Here is an 18,165-nt window from a genome sequence, read left to right on the forward strand (position 1 = left end):
ATTTTTAATGATAATAATAGTAAAATGATAAAAATGATAGTAGAGAAAGAGAAGGTGATGGTAATATGATCATAATAATAATTAAAAAAAAATAATGATTATATGATAATAGTAATTAAGAAGATAGTAGTGATATGATTGTGGTGGCAGCGATGAAAATAGTAGAAGAGATGGAGGTAATGTGATCTTGGTAGTAAAGTAATGTTACGGTGAGATAATAATGTTGATGAAATGGTTAAGGTGAAAGAAAAGATGGTGGTGGTAAGATGACTATGATTGTGGCGAGGAAGAAAATATTGTTACCATGATGATGGTGAAAGTAAAAAGGAAGATGGTGGTTAAAATTGTACGATGATATTAGTGGGCGTAGCATCGGATCAGAAAGATAACCTTTTCTTTTAATAACTAAACAGTTGCATAATTTTACAGCTAAACACACCCTTTTGCGGTGAATAACTTGCTACTTGTATGTGCAGAAAACAGGGTTGGGTTTTGCTTCCATGAAATTGAACAGAGATCTCTTCTTGTGAGAGGAATCAGGGTAGGAAAAGGAATCAGGGAGGATCCTAATTACTGTTGCAAATAGATCTCTCCTTGTGTCCTCTATTGCGGTTAATATTCTATGACCCTGTATTTGCTATTGTACTATAAGACTCCTTTCCCATTTTATGGTGCTAACAGATCCTCGTTTACACGGAACAGGATTACCCTAAATAAAAATGGGATTTGGTTAGGATGGATGTAGATCTGATTGGTTCTTTTCTCTATCAATTATGTAACCAAATAATAAAAGGGCATTAATTTGGTTTGGAGAAAGCATAGTTTAAGGCTCCATCCTAATTGCGGGTCATGGAAAGCTGACCTTTGTGCCAAGTTAAGCAGTCTCAGACGGGAAGGGCTGCTACAGACGGACGTAAAGAGTTTTTAGGATTGTCCCACAAGTATTGTTCAGTACCTAAGCACATGTCATTCACGTGTCTGCTTTGCTGGATATCACCACTAGTTCTGGATTCCCAGCCCTCTTAAGCACTCTCTGTAAGTACCAAGTCCTAAAAAAACCAATCGTACCTAATTATAAACTCGATTCATTTTCTCCCTTCTATTTTTTTATGTCTTTCTGGGCAGTCATTTGCTCGTGTGCAACTAGCAGAGAAGACCAGTAGGCATAGACACATTTGTGCCAACCAACAGTGTACACTAACCTACCTGATAGTGGTGATGAGTTTCTATTTGATTGAAACAACAGAAACACGAATAATTTATGCATAAAAAAGAAATGCATCTAGTATTATATATGTTGGAAGAGCAAGTAGAATACAACTTAACTGATAGAAGGATTTAGCTAGAGATGTTGTAATTGCATAGTTAAGTTTAAAACTTTTTGACGACAGAGCAAGACTTCTTGATTGCAAGGTTGATTTTCTAATGACAAGGTTGAATAAAGATTTTTTTTTTTTGATTTTTCCATGCCAAACTTGTTATCTGTTGGGAGCCTTAATGGGCTTATAACCTTGATTGTTAGTTTAAGATCAACTCTTAAATTTGAAATATCATATCTTACTTTTTTGCATTTTAAAAATAGAAATTTACTTAATATAAGCTTAAAGCAATTATGTTTTGAATTCTTGCAATTTCCAAGGGTTTTAATAATTTTTTTAGAAAAAAAATAATTTGATCTAGTGAAAGTATATAATGAGGTGACCTTCTGTTTTTGTTAGTTTTAGAATAAGAGGCTTAAGTAAAAACTTCAGATTTTATTGAGAGAAAATTGTCTCATTTTATAACTCTTATTTTTTTAGCATGAATAATAGTAAGTAGCTTTGTTTGTGATGCTATGATCCTTGTGGAAAAGTTCTTTCGAATTCTGAGAACACTATTTATTGGTTTAGTTGTTTGCTGGCTTGTTTAATTAAAAAAAAAAACTTTTAAAGGTATGTAATGAGGCTATTGATTTTGACAATGAAAAAAAATGATTTGTAGGCTCAAAGAGTGTTTTAAGGTTTTAAAACTTAAGATCATTATCATTGTGTCTTTATTTTCTTTTATCTTGCTTCTTTAATTTGCCCTTGTTTTATTGCTTTGGTAAGTCGTCCTTATTTTTTTACCTTAACTTAGTTATTTTTTTTCATTTGAGTTTGCCCCCCAACATTCGAATTTCTTGAGTTCTTTGGCCTTTTCATGACTTCTTCATTTTTTAATCTTTAAACTTATACTTGACCTTTAGTATGGGGTGTGATCCTAGTTAGGATTGATCTTTGACTTTGAAATTTCTATTTGCCCCTAGTATAGGGTGTGATCTTGGTCAAGATTTTTATAAAGAAAAACTTATTCATGTTCAAATAAAGATGACATAGGATACATTTTAGAATGTGAAGGAATAACAAAGATGACATTTCATCATTTCAAGCACAAATGATTAGAATCAAAACATTTTATCTTCATTCAGTGTAATTGTTTGGAACTATTGCATTAAAACTCATGTTTTTATTAATCAATGACTAGCAAATTGAACTACAAATTATTATGCATACAACTAAAATATTGCCCAAAAGATATAGGGTGTAAGCTTTTTGTGGATTTTTTTTAAAATTTTTGTGTCTTGGTTGAAAAATTGTTTAGTCACCTTAAAATAAGAATTGCTTGAATGATTCGTTTGTCATCTTAAAAAAGGTATCTAAACACTATTTTAAGCAAATATCAAATTATTTCAAAAATCTAAAAGCAAGCTTAATTTTTCATGATTTTTGATAAAAAAAAAAGATTTTAAACAAAATTGATGTGGCTAAAATGCTTTGAATAAAGCCATGAAGTCAATTATGAAATTTAATTTTATGAGTTTAAAAAAGGTAGAGATTGCATCTTAACATCTTGCATAAGACACCTTAGGGTTCGATTATTTTTGCCATGATATTTATCTAATCATTGACAATGATATAATGCCAAGATATTACTTTTACAAAAATATTTTTTATTTTAAAACAATAAAGAGGCTAAAAAGACATATTTCATTAAAACATACGATGCAATCCCTAAACCAAAATCCAAAATAGCAAATTTAGGCACATATTACACTTTTTATTGGGTCAAATTCCCAACAACATCTGTGTTTATTAATGTTTGCTAACCACTTATTGTGCTCATGATGATCTAGTGACAATGTGGTAGATTGCATTATCCTTCATAAGCTCAACTTCTCCTTTGCTGCCTAACTTCTATACTTGATATCTGAAATTCCTGTAGCTTTTGATTGAATGTCAAAGATCCCATTATAATGTTCACACTTTTCATTTGAATTCTACCACCCTTGAGTGATAAAATATATGTCAATCTTTGGCAGTAATGTTTAAAAAGTCGATGATACAGTAAGATTTTATCCACCTAAAGTTCCCATTATAATGTACCAACCTAAAGTTCTCTCACTCAAAAAAGTGCATCAATAATTTTTCATCATGCATTACTTCTATCATCTTGTTACAATAAGACATGAGGTGAGTTGTAGGACACTGAGTTCGAATGTACTTTATGAACATGAGCACACAAAACTGCTTTGGTACAACCACATTCATGATTAGACATATCTTAACAGCTTGAACAAAATCATACAAGTCCACTCTTTTGATAGCCCTTATTTTGGCTTCTAATGTTGTTATTTTATCATGATTAATGTCCTTAGAGGATCTTGTCTTATGAGACTCATTGATCAATACATCCATAATTATTGAGGCAAGTGCATGTATTGTTTATGGTGCAAATGATGTATTACACTAGGATTCTTAACTTTGTCCACCCATCCTCTTTTTCAGGCTATATTGTTGTAAAAGTCATGAGCTGATTGGATGGGCCTTCACTAGAGAGGTGTTTAAGAAAAAGTCACAAGCTGATTGGACGAACCTTATCCAAAGATGTTCATGAGCATTTGCTAAAGTAAGTTGGTGATCTAAGTTATGTTAACCTTCAGCGAATCCAACTCCTATTAGAAGCGGGCATCGTGGTGGACGTGTTCATGTTTCTTTATCGGAGTCAGGTGTTGTAAACTTTGTGGATTTAAGCTTTCTGAGGACCTATATTTAAACCTAGTACATGTATGTACATGACTTAAAATGAACGTATATATGTGTATAGATGCAAATGTATATACATGTATATTAGGTATGGATTAACCTGTTTAAAGAGTTAATCTATGACTTCCTTATTAAACATTTAAATGTTAAAATTAAAAAGAGTAGATTTACTTATAAAAAATGATAAAATTAATCCACAATAAATTGAAGAGCGGATGTTGTGACCACGTATAAAAATATAAAAAAAATGAATGCTTTTGTTGAGAAGAGGAAGATATTTTTAAGGGGGTGAGTGGTTGTTTGCAGTTTGGGAGGGGAGAGTTAGGATGGGAAGAAAAAGGAGAAATAGAGGAGGAAAGAGTTAGCAAAGTGTGGATATATTGGCTTTTACCAATTGAATCATCGACGTACACATCCTTTCGGTATACCCAGCGGTAATTCTGAAGATGAATAGGCCACGTCACTGTATAAAGATCTCGATTTGAATCCTTCGGTCATTCCATTGGTCAAATCATCTAAAAACATTCCATTCCATCACATTGTTTCTCTTTTTTTTTTCTTTTTAAAATGCTATATATTCCATCGATAATTCAATCGGTATATATAGACTGAATTACCGACAAAATCTATGTTGTTGATAATTATTACTGATAGCAAATGTCTGTCAGTATAAACCAATAAAATTAGAGATGAAATTATATCCTTTAGTAAAAATTATCGACAAAAAAATTCCATTAGTAATTTCATTAGTTTTCGTCAATTTTCTGGTAGTGTCTATTATTTAAGATATTTTATGTTCGTATATTGTCCTGATTACTAGCTTGGTAACATGACATCTTAACCTAATGCAATATAGGTAAGAGAGTAACTAATTTATACCCTATGCATAAAGTGAGTTCTAACATGAGCAAAAGTTTAAGAAAGCATTAGTAGACATAAATTACACTTGTCGTCTAAATTTTCCTATTTGATCCTAAAAGGGTATAAGCTTGGGTCCAAAGGTTTAGTTGGTTTTTTACATGAAGAGTATGAAAACTAAAAAATACTATGCATTCACATTTAATCCAATAGGCTTAAAATAAATGCAATAAATAAAATAAAATAACATAAATAAATACTCAAAGGTTGTAAAAGATAAAACACTTGCATATAGGTTTAACCTTAATTCTTAGTAGAGTTGTCATATTATCACTGCCCAATATTAATATGATCTTTAAAATTAAAAGGGAAATTGTAAAAAAAAAAATGTAATTGCCACTTACATTTTCTAAAGTAAAAGTTTACAAAAAAAACATAACACTAGTCACTAAAAGTTAGACAAGAAGGTTTGTCATGCCAAGGTTTTAGATTTAACTTTAGATTTTATAGGGACCTTTTTTTTTGCTTTAAATGGTTCGATCTTAGAGCATCTTCGATGTAAAAAGCTAAATTGAGGAGCTAAATTAATAAAATAACTTTTTGAATAGTATAAATATAGTTTTTTTATTATATCCATTCCAATGGTAAAAAGCTATTTAGAAAAGTTATTTATATTTTAATATATTTCATATTAAATTTATTTTTATATAATTATATAACTAATTTACATATTTTATATATGATATAATTATGATGTTATTAATTATATAATTAATATGAGTAATTTATAAAAATAATATAAAATTTAATGAAATAATATAAAATTTATAATTTAATGAAGAGTGAGTTTTTCTAAATTTGAGAGAAGTGTGAGGTATAATACAAGATTTAAAAAAAAAAAACAAGTTTTTTTCTTACATTAAAAAAAAAATATTGTTGACCAACGGCTATAAAAACAATCATCGACAACATTAACTTAATTTCGCCTATTCTACTGGAATTTGTAGAAATATCTCTTTTTAAATTAAAAAGTTATTTTGGCTTTTTTGTTACCTTCTCCGTTGGAATGATTTAATAAAGAACTAAAGGTAAAAGTATATGTTTTTGCATTTGATTTTTCATTTGCATCTTTAGTTGGAGATGCACTTACTACCAATAAAGATTTGGTTTAGAGAATCTTTTTTTTCTCTTAAATTCAACATTTTTAATGATGAACATCATGAATTAAATACTTACTAAGTGTTGCCCTTCCTTAAATTATTTCCCAAACTTCATAGTTATTATATATACCATTTTCTATATGATATTGTAACTTTATAATATTAGTTATATCTTGAATCAATCTATTAAAAAACATTGTTATGCTTGCCTTCCTATCCTCTACTATATTAACCCAACTCATAGTAATTTTTATTTTTATTAAGGTAATTCTCGATACTTTTAAGCTCTTAATTCAAGCTTTTTAATTTTTAAGACAACTCTGTTACAATACTGATAAAGATAAAAAAAAAAAAATTTATGTTATGGTTACATCTTTTCTAAGTGTCAATATGTTTTTTTTAAGTTTTTTTTATCCATTCAAAATATTATCATTCCCGTATTATAGTATAATAATTAAATTTAATTATTGTGAGTTTTATTTTATTTTTGTTCTGAGCATCTATGTCGATTAAAATCTCATTTAATTTTTTTGTCTCACTCTAAATATGTTTCGGGTTGTTTTCATCTTGGTGCGCTAGAATTTTGATCTTAGTACTTGTATAATTATAATGGTTAGGACTGATTGTAACAGAATTTTTTTAATTATAATGTAATTGTAATTGTACTTGCATGCAAAAACGCAATTGCAAGGTAACGAGATTGAATTGTAACTGTAACCATAATATCGGCAAAATCATTGCCTTTGGGTACGACCCGGAAACACTTAGGGCCCGAGAAAACAGCACTAAGTCGGCGCCCTTTCTATGTCTCAAGTCCGTATCCGCATCTGACAACTCGATCTCTATTTAAATCCTGAACAACTCCTGTATCTCTCCTAAGACACCCAGCAGGCGAAAAAACTAGAGGACTGGAGGGAGCTGCCGGAGCTCTGTAATAGTAGATATCTGAGATAACTTATCATCGCCATCCAACAAAAAATTACAATGCTGAGGGTGTCATCCATGTATAGCATGAAGAAATCACGTTTCTGTCGTAAGGTAAGTCAAATCTGCTACCTCGCATAATCTCTATTTCTTCTCAATCTCCTGGCAGGAAGATTTTTTAAGATCCAAAGTCTGTTTTTTTAATTTGTTCCTTTTACTCCGTTCAATAATTTGAGAGCCTGTTAAATTTCTTTGCAAAGAACCACCGAACCGTTTGTGATACACGCACATTGTGTGTGGATATGGATGAATTTATATAAAGCTTCGATTTTTATTTAATTAAATTAAAACGGGTTGGCTGGTAAATTAGCAATTTTAAAAGTTGAGATTCATGGAATAAAGGGGGAAAGGCCGTGTCTATGTATTAACAATGCTGTCAATATTTTTTTTGGCTGGCTATCTCTCGAAGGATTCTCTCTCGGCCTCTATTTATCTTCTATCTTCTAGCAAAAATATATATATTTTGGATAGAAGACTGTTTTTTCCTTTGTTCTGTCCAGCCGAACAACTTGAAACACTGTTGAGTTTGACGAAAAGGTGAACTTGGTATTATGGAATCTGCTAATTGTCTTTTTCAATTGTTTGTTTGTTTTGATAATTAGTCGTCTAGCTCTGAGAAGAGGGATGGGATCTCTGCTCTGCCGGATGAAATTATTATCCACATTCTCTCCTTCTTGACCCCTAAAGACGCAGCGGTAACCAGTTTACTCTCACGGAGATGGAGGAATCTATGGACATTTATACCTAATCTTAACTTTAATGTTAATCACATGGCCCATCCTGATCAGTGGATGAAAAGAAGAGCTTTCGTAAGAATGGTGAGTAATGTATTGTCTTTACACGGTGGCCAAAATATAAACAAGTTTTGGATTTGTTATGAGCTGGACTGCAGGTCTGGTCGCTATATTGATAAATGGATTTCTTTCGCAATCGAAAGAAAGGTTGAAAACCTTATTCTGGACTTGACAGAAGAACAGGATATTGACGTGGATCCCGAGATGTACACATTCCCGTGTTTCTTCTTTTCTGATGAAAAAGCCTTGTCCTCTATCAAATACTTGCGTATAGCAGGATGTATATTACATCTTCCTCCCTATTTCAACAATTTGACGTCTCTGGTAGAGCTTTCTTTAACGCATGTAATGGTCACTGAAAATGAGCTTAACAAGTTATTATCTAGCTGCTTGCTTCTTGAAAGATTCTCTGTTGGCAATGTCCCCAAGTTGGTTAATTTAAAAGTTTCTGGCCCCTCCCTTCGGCTGAGGTACTTGAAAGTATCTGATTGCGGTTCTTTGGATAACATTGAGATAGAGGCAGCAAACCTTGTCTCCTTCATATATAGGGGCCGAAAGGTTAACTTTTCACTCAATTGTGTACCTCAACTTGAAGATGCTATCATGGACATATACGATTCAACTTTCGATTACGTTGCTAATATCTGCGACCATCTTGCGTTCAATGCCCCTCAGCTAAAAAGTCTTGGGATCAGGATTGTCCCTTTAGAGGTATATGAAAGTTGATTGTTGGCCTTTTTTCTCCCTTTGTTATGTGTTTAATCTACTTATTATAACATATTCCTTTCCATTCTACAGGTCAACACAAGTTTAACTGTCTTCCCCAGACTTGTTAATCTTAAGGTATTGACCCTTTTAGTTCATGAATACTATGATACCGCCTTGTGGTATCTTCTGAGAGCGTCACCTTTCTTGCAACTGCTCCAGGTGAAAGTAAGTTCTAGATTCTGCTCGAAGTTGTTTGAGTTCTGGAATTTATTGCCCTAGTATCTTATTCTCATAGGCTACATATATCAGCAACTTTATAGCTTCTGCATATGCAAAATGCATAATGGCTTCTTGGTTGAGTTGCTTAATTGGATGTCTAAACAAAACGAATATGCGACCATGTCTGGGGCATCTCATGCCCAATAGAAATGTTTCGGTACTTTCAACTGTGACATATGTTTGGTCTTTGGAGGATCAAAGCAGCATTTTGATTATTAGTTGTCATTTAGTTAAATTCTTGCTGCAACTCTTAATTGGTCTTTAAAAACGTACTAGTGGTTTTTGACATTCCTCTACTACCGGTTCCTCGACTTTGCAGTCTATAAACATTGGAGACCTTAACCTATGAGACTGGTAAAAACAGATGGGTTGTGATGATGGTAGGGCATTCAACACGTCTATAATCAATTTTTTTAAAGTTCTTTTTATGTAAGATAAAGGATAAAAAAATGAAAATCTGAAAATACCCTAACCAGTGCACATTGATTGTGTCACCTTTAATGACTAAGCATCCAGAGAGTGCGTGTTGCGTACTTGCACTGTCTCAAACATACCCTTGCTATCAGCTGTTTAGCAAGGTACTTGAATGTTCCTCCTTGTTCTTGCAGTTTTTATGGCGACTCAAATCTCCATCTAGGACTGGAGGATGCAAAAATATATTTTCTGGATATGGAACTGCATTTACCCATGAATTTCTGAAGGAGGTTCATATGCTTGGTTTCCGAAGCCGCTTAGACGATATTGAGTTTGCAAGATATCTGCTTAAAAATGCCACTGCGCTTAATATACTTGTAATCGATCCATTCATCCGGTATCTCGATGGTTGGGTTGAGAAAGAAAATAAAGCAACGCGGAAAGCAAGAGATGCGGCAAGGCGGCTCCTAAAAGAGGCTCCTGCAAATGTCCATCTATTAATCCTCTGATCTCCAAGGACGATTCCAGACTTTGGTGCCTGGGAGGGGGGACTTTGGCCCACATTCAGATTCTTCCGTGCTGATCTCCCCGGGTTCTAGAGTGTTTCTATTGTCTTGCTATATGCTAAGTCCACTGTTTATATGTGGCATAGTTTTCATAAAACTAGTTGTTGACGCTGACATTAGCGGGAAACATGACCGTACGTATGCACTCCGCTTGTTTATTAATATTTTATTTCTGGCTCTTCTTCGTAGTTTGTTGATTCTTCTGTTAACAGACGTGTGATTTATGGGACTCCGGACATGGCACGGTGCGAGAATGATGGGTTTGATATTTGTTGTCTTTGTTTCTGTTCGTTGCTAGTTCTTTTTTCCCCCTTGATTAATTAATTATTAAACAATTTGGTTTTATTTGAATAAAATGACAAAAAAAAGAGAGTCAATAATAACAAAACGATAAGAAGAGTGGCAATGATCTTGACGAGTGAAAAACTATATTATTTAATTTTCAATTAACTAAATATAAAAAATAAAATAAAAAATTATGAATTAAAAGATTAGTGTTAAATTTGCATTGAAAAATAAAATAAGCTAGAAAAAAGATGTAAACTTCAATTAACTCAATTAATTTTTTAAACTCATAATCAAGGTTTTTAAATAAAAAAAATAAGCATGAAAAAACTATAAAGTTAAATTTTAAAATAATAAAATACTAGAGAACAAAATCAGATAAACAAAATAAACCACACAAAAAGATTCAGAATAAAAAAAGTAATAAAAATAAAGATTAAAATTGAAATAAAAAATAAATTATAGGACAACAACAATTTTTTGATTTGAGAGTTAAATTAAAAAGAATAATAACATTAACAAAATGGTTAAAAATTATTTAAAGAACTAGAACCAAGTTGGAAAATCTAATATACCAAAAATTTGGATCAAAGAATAGAACTCAAACCCAATAAAATTTCTATGAAAAGGCTAAGGAAAAAAACAAACAATAAAAAGAATAAGGATAAAAATAAAAAAAATATTACAAACAAAGTGAAAAAAAGATATGGACTTACATTAACTTTCCAAACCTATAGTCAAGGTATGAAATTAAGATAACCTGATATATCAATATTATAAAACCCAACACAATCTAGTGGTTGGACCAATGGTCTAGGTGATACAAGGCTTAGGTTGAATCGAGTTTCAATAAAAATAGAGAAAGAATTGACCTGATATGATATGGTAAAAAAATCAAGTTGACCTGTAACTCATTTGGCCTTATAAAAACATAGTCAAAATCTAATGACATTATTTTTCTTTAAATTTTTTTTTAAATGATATTATTTCTACATGTTTATAAAATAAAAAAATAGGGTGACTTGGGTCAACCAGTGACTTTGGTCAATACGGGACTTAGGTTAACTTGGCCTAACTCACTTGATTTGTGCCCTGAACTAGCCCTAGGTCAACTCTTTAGCAAGGTTTGAAAACTATGAGATAAATAACTTTAAAACTATGTGATAAATGATTAATACTTAAAAATATATTTTTATCAAGGTTTTATGTTATCATTTTGCACTTGAAGCATCAATAACTTCTAAACTAAAACATGTTTTATAATAACAAGTCTGATACCATAAGATACATTTAATTTATGATAAATATTCATCTGAAATATAGGTCAATCATATAAATAAAAAGATTGATTGATGAGTTGAAGTATTGAAAATGAAAGGACAAAGAGAGGGTCAAACTTAGAAAAAAGATATTGATGCAACCCAAATTGAAACATTGTTTGATAATTGGGTCATATATAAAGATATAGATATCAGATTTAGGTTTGCTTTATATGAATGGAAAGCCAAGACATGGGCCTAAAACTTTTATGAGAAGGCAAAACTCAATTCTACTATTTGGAAGTCCAAATCTTAACAACAAAGTAAAAGTTTGAATTTATCTTGCAGCTCAGATACTACTCAATGTTCAACCCATCTCTCAAGTTCTAAAAGTCCAAATGACCTCAATGTTTTTTCATGGAAAGTTAGACAATTTCTTAGAATTTTCATAAGTAAGGCTGGTTCAAATTCTCTAGACAATTTCTTAGAATTTTCATAAGTAAGGCTGGTTCAAATTCTAACATTATCAATAATATTTTTGGCAGACAAGAAGATAAGAATTGTCACAAAGTCAAAAGTTAGTCACCCACTCAAAAATTAGTCATCAAATCAATAGTTTCTAATTTTGGCCTATAAAAGGAGATATTTTTCATACATTTAGGCATCTTGATTTTTAGATCAAGATCATGCTCTTACTTTCTCTCTTTGTATTTTTGTAATGTTTAAGTTTTGCTTTCATTAATATCTTGTTTATACCTTTCATTTCCTTTCCTTTACTTAGCTAACTTTTTTCTTATTTATGTTTTTATCCTGTTTATTTATGTTTCTCTCTTTTATTATGTTTAGCTACGTTTATTATGTCAAGGTGAAAAGGTTACACTAATGGTGTAAGAATAAATATAATGTAAACTCAACATGGACTTCAATATTTGATACTAACATGTTTTATATTTATTATCTTATTCACTTTTAATACTTTGCTTATTAAATGGCTAATATAGATTTATATTGTATAACACTTGGTATAATAAATACTTGGCACTTTTATAGCCCAACCGTATGGTATAACTGACACTTGTGGTATGAAAAGAACTTGATTTGTTGTCAACATAAGTTATAATCATGAATACCTGACAACATTTACCAGTATTAGCATTATTCAAATAAAATAACTAATGTAATCATGTTAACCATTTATAATCCAATTGGAACCTCCTTTGTGTGTGGTTTCCAGTTGAATAATAAGAGTTTATACTATACTTATTTAAAATATCATTAGTGGATCCTCTAACCTTGACATTTGTTTTTATCATTGTTTGATCTTCACATTGATATTTCATATCAAAATTCTCATCGACTTTTTCTTTTTCTTCTTTATTATTATTATTACTGCTGCTGCTGCTACTATTGTTATTGTTATTATTATTGTTGTTGTTGTTGTAATATTATTATTGTTTATAATTTATACAATTAAACATTCCTACAGTTCGACCCCTGTATTGTCGGGTTATATTACTTAAACACTCCTGCACTTGGAAGAAGACATTAATCTTTTGGTTGTGTCAAGTTTTTGGCATTGTTGCTAGAGAGGTATATTCTTGTATAAATTATAATTTTTCTTTTATTTTCTCTTTTTACTTTTCTTATATCTATCTTTATTTGTTTTGTTTTGTTTTTTTTTCTTTCTTTCTTTTCTTCCTTTTATTCTCTTCCTTTTATTCTCTTCCTATACGTACATGAGAGTTTGATCACGTACATTAAGTGATAGACTTTGTAAGGTATTCTCATTATTTTCAAAAAATATGGTCGAAAAAGATAACCAGTCGCTTCATAATAAGAATAATCGTGTTAGAACCTTAGAGATCATATGAATCCCACAAGAACAAGTATATCTTCATGCATAGTTTTCCCTACTGATGCATCTCATTTCAATTTTGAGTTATGTATTGTTCAACTTTTATCTTCTTTTCATGGCTTAGATTTAGACAATCCATACTTACATTTAAGGGAATTTAAGGAGGTCTGTAACACCTATAATAACTCAAATGATAGCATGAACATCATTATATTAAAGCTTTTTCCTTTTTCATTAAAAGATAAAGTTAAAATATGGCTATAAATTTTGAGATTAGGATCTATTCATGTTTGGGATGAAATGCAATAACAGTTTTTAAAGAAGTTTTTTTCTTCTCACAAAACAAACTCTTTCAAAATAAAAACCACCACTTTCACTAAAAAACCAAAAGAAATATTTTACCAACTGTGGAATAGATGTCAAGACTTACTTCATATTTGCTATCATTATAGTTTTGAAATAAGAGATTAGTTTCATATTTTTATGAAGGGTTAAAACCTAAAGATAGATAAATAGTGAAATTCATGAGCAATAGAACTTTTGAAGATAAAGATCCTCATAAAGTAATGGAGTACCTAGATTTGCTAGATGAAAATGCTCAAAATTAGGACACTACAAGCACTTATGAGGCACTAAGTAAAACTCAACTTCATACATCTAATAGAGGTATGTACAACCTTAGAGAAGATCATAACCTCCAAGCCAAGTTTCATCTTTATCTAGAAAAGTCGAGGCACTAGAATTAAAAAAGAGTGGTCAATTAAAATTTGTTAAAGACATTGTGTGTTAAATATATGAAATGAATGAACACTCAACCAATGATTGTCCAACTTTACCTTCTTTTAGGAAATGCCTCCATGAATAAGCCTATATTTTAAACAATTTTCAAAGGCCCAATCATAACCTATACTCACAAACATACAACCCTAGTTGGAGAAATCACCTAAATTTGAATTGAAAGAGTGATAGTAATAATGCACAAACTTCACACCCACCATTTCAAGCACATCATAATTTTCAAAATTCTCATGGATATGTACCTCTTTATGCTCCACTTCTTAAAAGAAATATTGAGAAAATATTGCATGTATTTATTAAAAAGTGAAAGACAATCAATACTCAACTTGCTTTATTGGAGAACATAAAATTGAAAGAGCTTTACTTGATCTTGGAGTTAGTATGAATTTACTTCTATATTCAGTTTTTCAAAGTCTCAATTTAGAAGAGTTAAAACTAACTTTTATTACTCTTTTACTTATTGATAGAACTATAAAAGTGCTTAAAGGAATAATTGAATATATGTTAGTACAAGTTGATAAATTCATTTATCCTATGGATTTTATTATCCTGGACACATAACCTATTGATGCATGTAATTCATTTCCTGTTATTTTAGGACATTCGTTTCTTATAACTTTTAATTCATTAATTAATTGTAGGAATGAACTGATAAAACTATCATTTAAAAACATGACATTAGATATGAATATTTTCAATATTTATAAGCAATTTAAAAATGATAATAATTTACAAGAAGTAGATCATATTGAAAAATTAGTTTATGATCAACTTGAATCTACTTTAAGTAAAATTGAGTTAGATGAATCTGAAGATTTGCAAATGATTTACTCTCAGGAAGAAATCATAGATGAAAAAGACACTGAAAATATTGATACATCAAGAGTAACAATAGATTCTACATCCAACATCACATCAATTGATGATTATATTCTTAATAAATTTGTACTTTCTTTTAGTTGAAAACCTTGGTTTGTTAAAAATATCAATTTTCTTGGTTTAGGATTTTTACCAGCTCACTAGAGTACCAAAAACAAAACAAAGTTTTTGAGCGATGTGCAAAACTTTTATTGGGATAACCCTTATTCAAATATTATCCTGATCAAATTTTTCAAAGATGCATTCCCGACAATAAGGTGAGTAGTGTCATTAAATTTTATCATTCTGAGGTATAAAGGAGTCATTTCTCATAAAAAAGACGGCTACAACAATCTTACAATATAGATTCTGTTGGCCACCATGTTCAAAGACACATAAATGTTCTATAAAGCTTATAAAAATTATCAAAAGTTAGGATTTATTTCAAAACATAAGGATTCTTTAGATAATCTTCTATTAACTTTTGAAATGTATCCTAATGGAGATATACATTGCACATTTCATGACTTATGACCCCATTTCCATAAAGAACATGTTTGACATAGTCCTGAAAATTTGACTAAAAAAACCTTATTTGCTATTTTTTAAGAAACTGAATCGGAAGCATATTCCCGACCTATAGAGGGCGTTTAAGTTGTTCTTGGACATAAAATCAAAGGAAGATGTGAGCCACAATCATAACTATCTGTATATACACATGTTTTTTCAAAAAAAAAAAGAGAGACTCAAACTAGCCTATATATAGGTGGTATGATTGCATTTTTAAGTTCTCATCTATAAAATTTTCTCTTCTTTCCATTAATTTTTATTCAACCCATATATTCAACAGATATAGAAGTATGTAGAAATGACAGGTTCCTCAAGTCATCACATAAAAAATATTTATATTTTTAATGGATCTAGTCTTCGAAAGGAAATAGAGTTTTTAGAATCAGTAAATCATCTTGGTCAACTACTAGCTAAAAGAAAGATTCATTTAGTATATGGGGGAGGCAGTCTTGGGTTAATGGAAGGAGTATCAATAGCTGTATTTTTAGAGGTAGTCAAGTTTTAAAGGTTATCCTCGAAGCTTTAGTCCAAGGGGAGATCATTGAAAAAATAATTAGAGAGAAACTACATGTCTCCAAAATATCTAATCAAATAAATGCAATGTTCAAACACATTGATGTCTTCATTGCCTTACAAGGTGGTCTGGACACATTAAAAGATATTTTTCATATTTACTCTTAGGCTCAATTGCACATTCACCATAAACCCATAAGTCTGTTAAATATTAATGGTTTTTATGATAAATTATTGTTTTTTCTTAATCATGCTGTGAAATAGAAATTTCTAACATCTTCGGCATGACAAATCATAATCTATGCTGCTAGTGCTGAACAATTAATTAACCAACTACAATATTTCACTCCTGTGATTGATCCCTCCATGAGTCGTATCAATTGGTCAACTAAGAAAAGCTGTAAAAAGCTTATATTAGATTTGAGTATTCATTTATAAATCCTTATGTTTTTTGGTTTTCTTAATAGTATATTATTTTATTTTGTTATTTCTTATATTTATTTAAATATATTTCAGGTTTGTTAGTGTTCAATGTTTCAAGTGATGTCTTTTATACTTTATCTTTCTACCTTAGGACATTAAAAATAATGTCTCGTTTTGGCTGGGGGGAAAAGGTAGTGGTTGATATTAAAAAAAAACTATGTTTTCTATTTTATAAACCATTTGCAAAACTGTTGTTACTAAGATGACAGAGTAAGGAGGAATTTTATTGACTTTTGAGACATATCTTGATAAATATTTTTCAATAGTTATTTGCAATATTCATAACAAGGTCTATCAAGATACTTCTTAAAATATTTAGGTTTACAAACTCTTGCATTGTTATCACTTAATTCTACTCATATACTCATTTAACAAGTATTCTTAAACCTTCATTTTCACACACACATTTAAACATACGATTGTGGGTTGTATATTGGATTATTATATTATTTATATTCTATTGTTAGAGGTAATAACTAAGGGAAAGGGATAGTATATAAATTACAAAAAAAACAAAATAATAATGATAATAAAAACATAGATAAGTTTGATTTTGTAGCCTCCTTAATCTAAGTAATTAAGCCTGAAGTGGTGTTTTAACACCTAATACCTTAAAGTCAACTGACTTAAGAGCTATTGGCTCAATGCTTGCTATATGGGTCGAGGAGAAAGCTGAGGCAATTTCCTAGAACTTTCATGAGTAAGGTTGGTTCAAAGTCTAACCTTATCAATTATCTTTTTGGTTGACAAAAAGATAAGAATTGTCACAAAGTCAAGAGTTGGCTACCAACTCAACAATCAATCATTAAATCAATAGTTTTTAATTTTGACCTATAAAAGAAGATATTTTTCATGTATTTAGGCATCTTGGTTTTCATATCAAGATCATATTATTGCCTTTTTTCTTTGTATTTTTATAATGCTTCAGTCTTGCTTTCATTAATATCTTGTTTATGCCTTTTATTTCATTTTCTTTACTTAACTAACTTTTATCTTATTTATATTCTTATCTTATTTATTTATGTTTCTCTCTTTCATTATGTTTAGCTAAATTTATTATAAAAAGATCAAAAGATTACACTAGTGGTGTAAGAATAAGTATAGTGTAAATTCAACATAGACTTTAATGTTTGATACTAACATATTTTATATTTGTTATCTTGTTCACTCTTAATACTTTACTTGTTAAATAGTTAAACTAGATTTATATTATATAACACTTGGTATATTAAATATTTAGCACTTTCATAGCGCAACCATATGGTATAACCGACACTTGTTCCATGAAAGGAACTTGATTTGTTGTTAACATAAGTTACAATCATGAATACCTGACAATATTTACAAGTATTAGCATTATTCGAATAAGATAATTAATATAATCATGTTAACCATTTATAATCCAATTGGAATCTCCCTTATATATAGTTTCTAATTGAGCAATAAAAGGAATTTATACTATACTTGTTTAAAATAACATTAATAGATCCTTTAACCTTGACATTTATTTTTATTGTTTAATCTTCATATTATTCTTACATCTCAATGTCTTCTTTAACTTATTATTATTATTATTTATAATTTATACAATTAATCTCCTTGTGGTTTGATCCCAATCTTACTGAGTTATTTATTACTTCGATACTCCAACATTTAGAAGAAGACATTAATCTTTTCATCAAGGCAATCACTTAAAGACAAAGAATAAATAATATCTTCA

At 30.1% G+C, this 18,165-nt stretch overlaps 1 protein-coding gene across 1 annotated transcript; it reads left to right on the forward strand.

Moving 5' to 3' along the window:
• The first annotated feature begins 6,841 nt into the window (after nt 1-6,841).
• LOC105109079 (putative F-box protein At3g58860) lies at nt 6,842-10,079 on the forward strand. Its single transcript, XM_011003670.1, has 4 exons — nt 6,842-7,117; nt 7,666-8,568; nt 8,656-8,790; nt 9,453-10,079. Exons 1-4 carry the CDS (start codon nt 7,064-7,066, stop codon nt 9,765-9,767), a joined length of 1,407 nt encoding a protein of 468 aa, XP_011001972.1. The 5' UTR covers nt 6,842-7,063; the 3' UTR covers nt 9,768-10,079.
• Nucleotides 10,080-18,165: the final 8,086 nt, after the last annotated feature.

Source organism: Populus euphratica, unplaced genomic scaffold (assembly GCF_000495115.2).
Source record: "Populus euphratica unplaced genomic scaffold, PopEup_1.0 scaffold589.1, whole genome shotgun sequence".
NCBI lineage: Eukaryota > Viridiplantae > Streptophyta > Magnoliopsida > Malpighiales > Salicaceae > Populus > Populus euphratica.